General features: G+C 48.7%; 1 protein-coding gene across 1 annotated transcript; it reads left to right on the forward strand.

Annotated features, from left to right (window-relative positions):
• Nucleotides 1–786: 786 nt before the first annotated feature.
• LOC135384523 (uncharacterized) lies at nucleotides 787–5,235 on the forward strand. Its single transcript, XM_064613721.1, has one exon. It carries the CDS (start codon nucleotides 787–789, stop codon nucleotides 5,233–5,235), a length of 4,449 nt encoding a protein of 1,482 aa, XP_064469791.1.
• The last annotated feature ends 640 nt before the right edge of the window (nucleotides 5,236–5,875 follow it).

Below are 5,875 nucleotides of genomic sequence, written 5' to 3' on the forward strand. Positions count from 1 at the left end.
GTGGTTTAAATGAAGAGGCTGTTTTCTTTGTGTCATTTATTTGTGTCTGGCAAAATGTTATTTAAGTGAGACGCCATCTTGACGGAAGAGAGAGACAATGTCAGGATTTTGAAGGGAGAAGTCGCTCGCAGATTGAGCGGGGCTTAGGCCACATTCGGTCCGGAGAAGTATGGACGAGCGGGTACGTTGCCGTTAGGGGTGAAGAGTATGTTCAGAGTGTAACGGGCTTCAAGCGTGATTTTACTTGTGCTGTGAAGTGAAGTGATGTGTGACGGAGGATCAAGGAAACAAGGACTCTGAAGGAAGAAGAAGCAAGGACCCGGCGAACCCAACTCGGAAGTCTTCTCACCCCGCAGATAAGACTTTTACTTGTTGTATTGATGTTTAGGGCCTGAGTGGCATTTCGAGTATAGTTTTGTAAGCGCCTGTGTGGCAAACTGTTAGTGTTTGTAAGCGCCTGTGTGGCAAGGGTTGGTGTAAGAGCCTGTGTGGCAACGTATGTGTAATTGTACTAAACGGAAGCGCCTGTGTGGCAGAGATTTGTAGGTTTAGTCGTCTTTGTGATTCAAGTAAATGTTTGTTGTGTTTGTTGGCAACATGGCTCCTCACTCGTGTCGCTTACACGCCTAACAGCCAGTCCCCACTGTGTAGACAGGTCAACAAAAACCTCGTCCGGGAATCGCTCCCGTGACAAATTAGTGGCGTCCGCGACAGGACCTGTTACCGTGGGCGACAACTGGTGTGTTGGTTTGGGGCGAACACAGCAGAGGACCGTGTAAAGTGATAATGGAGTTACAAGAGCTATTGTTAGTGGGCGAGAAACTGGGCCTCGAAGGTGCAACGCTGAGAGAATGGATTGAGAAAGAACAGGCAAAAGATCGAGAGAAGCGAGCCGAAGAGCGTGAGTTAGTGCGAGAACGACTACGTGTGAAGGAACTAGAGGTAGCTCGGGAAAAAGAAGCAGCGCGAGCTCTAGAGGAAGCCGCTAAGGTTAGAGCGGAGGAAGAACAGCGATGTTTGGAGTTGAGGATTAAGCTACAGGAACTCCAAAACAATGGGTCGGGCCAGGTCGCGACAACAACGGTTGCCCGGGAAGCCGTCAGTACGTTGCCCGTGACGCCGCATCGGTGGCTTGCACCATTTGATGAGAAGAGAGATGACCTCGATGCTTATCTCCTACGGTTTGAACGGCTGGCTACGGGTCAACGCTGGCCTAAAGAACAGTGGGCTACCGCACTAAGTGTATGCCTCGCAGGAGAATCTTTGGGCGTGTTTGCTAGACTGACCCCAGAGGACTCCGCAAATTATGACCAGGTGAAGAAAGCACTCCTACAGCGATTTCGGTTGACGGCGGAGGGATTCCGCGAAAGGTTTCGAAACGGAAAGCCCGAGGATGGGGAAACGGGAACACAGTTCGCTGCTCGACTTAGCAACCTATTCGACCGATGGGTGGACATTTCTGAGACCAAGAAAGACTATGAAGGTTTGCGCGATTTGCTGATAACTGAACAGTTTATTAAAGGGTGTCCATCAAAGCTGGCCACGTTCCTAAGGGAAAGAAAGACAGGTACTCTAACAGAGCTAGCAACAATGGCCGACAGGTTCCTGGAGGCGCAAAATCATGCCAACAGGGGAAGAGGGGATGAGTCCAAAATGCAGGAAGAATCGAGACGTGTGTCGAATGGAAGAAATGGTCGTGATAGAGAGGATGTGCGCAAACAGAAGAGATGCTACCTGTGTAATAGACTAGGACACATAGCTTCAGATTGTAGAACAAGAGTAGGAACAACGCAAAGGAATGTCACGTGTTACACTTGCGGAAAGATTGGACATACTGCGAATTATTGTCAGGAGAGAGGGTCCAAAACATCGCAAGCATCGTGTGTCGTTGCCCCGAGAGTAGAAGAGAAGATGCGGGAATGGCCGAAAGAGGGATATGTGGTGCTGCAGAATGGGGAAAAGCTCCCAATCGTGAATGCCTTTGTAACCCGCAACACGAAATGTTTGGGAGATGGAATGCCGGTGGTGGTCGGAAGACTGGGGTCACGTGAGATCACCGTTCTGCGTGACACCGGAAGCAATACTGCGATCGTGCGAAAATCGCTAGTGAGTGAGGACGACATGACGGGAGAGACGAACCCTGTTGTTCTGGTGGATGGGACAGTGAAGTACCTGCCTGAAGCACAGATCAGTATAAGGACCCCCTTCTACAGTGGAGTACTGACTGTGAAATGCATGGAAAGTCCACTCTACGATGTGATTTTAGGGAATCTTCCCAACGTTCGAGCCCCTGACGACCCCAACTCAAAGTGGGAGGAGGAAGACGAAGAAAATCATTGCGAGGAAGCATGTGAAGAGACAGGAGAAGAGAAGGAATTTTCGGCAGCGGTGGAGACGAGACATCAAGCCAGGGAAAGGGCACAAGGCAAGAAGAACAAGGAGCCCCTGCTAGTACCCGAGATAGAGGGATGGCCCGAAGAACCAGCAGAGATAGGGAAGGCACAGCAGGAAGATGAAAGTCTGAAATGCTGTTTTGAGAGGTTGGGACAGAAGATGAACTGCCGCAATGAAAATCACAGCTACGAATACGTGGTGAGAGGGGGAATGTTGTATCGGATGTACAGGATGGGAGGTGGCAGAGACTTGCAACAATTAGCTGTGCCAAAGAAATACCGGCAGATTGTGCTTCAAATGGCACACGATGGAATCATGGCTGGGCATCAAGGTGTCCAGAAGACAACGGATCGCATCCTCACAGAATTTTTCTGGCCTGGAGTACAAGCCGAGGTGCAGAGATTTGTTAGATCGTGTGATCAGTGCCAGAGAACCACGCCAAAGGGACGAGTATCAAAGGTACCCCTGGGAAGCATGCCGACCATCGAGGCCCCCTTTCAGCGCGTAGCAGTCGATATTGTTGGACCAATTTCTCCGAAGACTGCGAGAGGAAACCAATATATCCTCACTATGGTGGATTACGCAACGCGTTATCCGGACGCTGTTGCTCTTCCAGGCATCACGACTGAACATGTGGCTGAAGGACTGGTTGAAATGTTCACACGAACGGGAATTCCCAATGAGATTTTGAGCGATCGGGGTCCTGCGTTCGTTTCAGAGGCAATGAGAGAAGTAAGTCGCCTTCTCTCCCTCAAGCAAATCCATACAACGCCATACCACCCGATGGGTAACGGGCTCGTAGAGAAATTTAATGGTACTATCAAGACCATGCTGAAGCGGATGTGCCAAGAAAAGCCAAAAGAATGGGACAGGTATCTCGCGCCCTTACTATTTGCTTACCGTGAAGTGCCGCAGGCGAGTTTAGGGTTCTCACCTTTTGAATTACTGTATGGTCGCCACGTGAGAGGCCCCCTATCAGTGTTGAGAGAGCTATGGACCAATAGTGACATCGAGAATGACGTCAAGACGACGTACCAGTATGTCTTTGAACTCCGCAATAAGCTTGAGGAAACGTGCAAGGTGGCACATGAGGAGTTAGAGAGAGCGGGTGCAAGGTACCGTCAGTACTACAACAGGAAGGCTCGGGTGAGAAAGTTACAAGTGGGAGATCGAGCGCTGATATTGCTGCCAACTGATCGCAATAAGCTACTCATGCAGTGGAAGGGGCCATTTCCTATTCAGAGCAAGAAGGGAGAGGTTGACTACGCAGTGGATTTGGGCCACACAACTAAAGTGTTTCATGTCAACATGCTCAAAAGATATGAGGAGAGGAAGGAGCATCACTGTGAAGGGAAAAGTACGGAAGCATGCAGCGTTCTCACCATTGATGGAAGCGAAAGACATGATTCTGTGCCTATGCTCAATCTCGAGCAAAAGGAAGATTGTAGGCACGTGGTATTCGAGGCAAACCTGACGCAGCAACAACGAAAGGAAGCTGGGCAGCTTGTACATAAATTCCAGGAAATCATGTCTGATGTGCCAGGGCAGACCAGTGTAACTACTTGCCAGCTGGAGATGACCACTCCAACGCCCGTACATACTAAGCAGTATCCACTGCCATTTGCAGTTCGAAAGGCCGTAGAAGAGGAGGTGCAGGCCATGCTTCGGATGGGAATAATTGAGAAGTCTACGTCTGCTTACGATTCCCCGGTTCTGGTTGTACGCAAGCCAGACAACACTCATCGGCTGTGCGTTGATTTCCGAAAATTGAATGATGGATTAAAAGCAGACGCAGAACCAATCCCAAGAGCAGATCACCTTTTTGCGGAAATTGGGAAGAAGAAATTTTTCACCAAGCTCGACTTCAGTAAAGGGTACTGGCAAATTCCGCTGGACGAAGAATCAAAGCCGATGACGGCATTTTCAACAGCATCGGGGCTGTATCAATTCAGATACATGCCATTTGGATTGAAGACCGCGCCGGCAATCTTCACAAGGCTGATGCGGAAACTATTTGATGACATGCCGGATGTGAAGTACTATTACGACGACGTCCTGATCGCTAGTGACACTTGGGACGAGCATATGGCGGCTCTCAGAGAAGTCTTTGGAAAGATCCGAAATGCTGGACTCACAATTCGGCCAACTAAATGTGAAATAGGCCTTGAAGAGGTTACCTTTCTGGAGCATAGAATCGGAAAAGGGCATGTAGCTCCACTGACGAAGCTGGTGGAGAAGATACAGAACGCCGAACGACCGAAGACGAAGCGACAAGTTCGGGCATTTCTCGGGCTCACTGGCTATTATCGGGATTTTATCCCACACTATGCTGAAGTGGCAACGCCTCTGACAGAGTTAACGAGGAAGCGGAGCAGCAACACTGTAGATTGGCGGGATGAGCATGAGGCTGCTTTCAACGAGCTCAAGCGTTTGCTGACCGTGGCACCGATCTTGCGCCTGCCTGACCTAGGAAAGGAGTTCATCTTGCGGACCGACGCGTCCGATAAAAGCTTGGGAGCGATCCTTTTACAGGAGTATGATGGCATTGTGCACCCCGTCGCGTATGCGAGTCGCAGATTGTTGCCAAGGGAAGCAGCATACGCAACAGTCGAACGGGAGGGTCTAGCCCTCATTTGGGGTATTCACAAATTTCATACTTATCTGTATGGAAAAAGATTCGTGCTGCAGACAGATCACCAGCCGCTTGTATATATCAACCGTAAGAAACACACGAATACTCGTGTCATGCGATGGAGTTTACAGTTGCAGGAGTATGATTTTTGTGTGCAATATTTAAAGGGGAGCGAAAATGTAGGAGCAGACTACCTGAGCAGAATATGATGCTCTCATTCGTAAGCATGTAATGTCTCTAGGGCAGTGTGACCATGTGTTCATGCTATTTGTATTTACATTTTACATTGCATGTTCCTGTAATTACAATATATTCTGGGTTTCAATGTGTAGTTTTGGTGCAATGAAAAAAAAAAAAAAAAAGAAAAGGGGAGGAAGAAGAACCTACGTTGTCACTGCGAGTTGGAAAAGTCTTATTCTGGCTTATGTTGTGTATGTCATATTTCATCATTGTCGCACGTGTGTTGTTTGTAAATATTATTCGCATAATATTCTTGTGTTCGGGGTCGTGTCACAGGTGCGCCAATCATGTGTATTATTTTTTTTAGATGTTTACGTCTTTCCAACTTTATTTTCTCTGGAACGAATTCCTCCCTAATGGAAACCACCTGTTCAGAGATAGGGGATTCAAGTTGGCTGCAACGGACAAAGCCGCAAGGACACCAGATCCATGTTTTACCTTGGGTTACCGTGTGGGACTACTTCCTCAATTGCTAACCGTCTAGACACCCCCGAAAGACACCTGTTTGTTTGTAGATGAACAAAAGGGGTTAAAGCTGCTTTAGGGATGGAATTATGGGGAAGTGTCCTTCAGGCCGCGCCATGCGGAAGCTGAGCAAGCAGGAATGTC

Source organism: Ornithodoros turicata, chromosome 2, assembly GCF_037126465.1.
Source record: "Ornithodoros turicata isolate Travis chromosome 2, ASM3712646v1, whole genome shotgun sequence".
NCBI lineage: Eukaryota > Metazoa > Arthropoda > Arachnida > Ixodida > Argasidae > Ornithodoros > Ornithodoros turicata.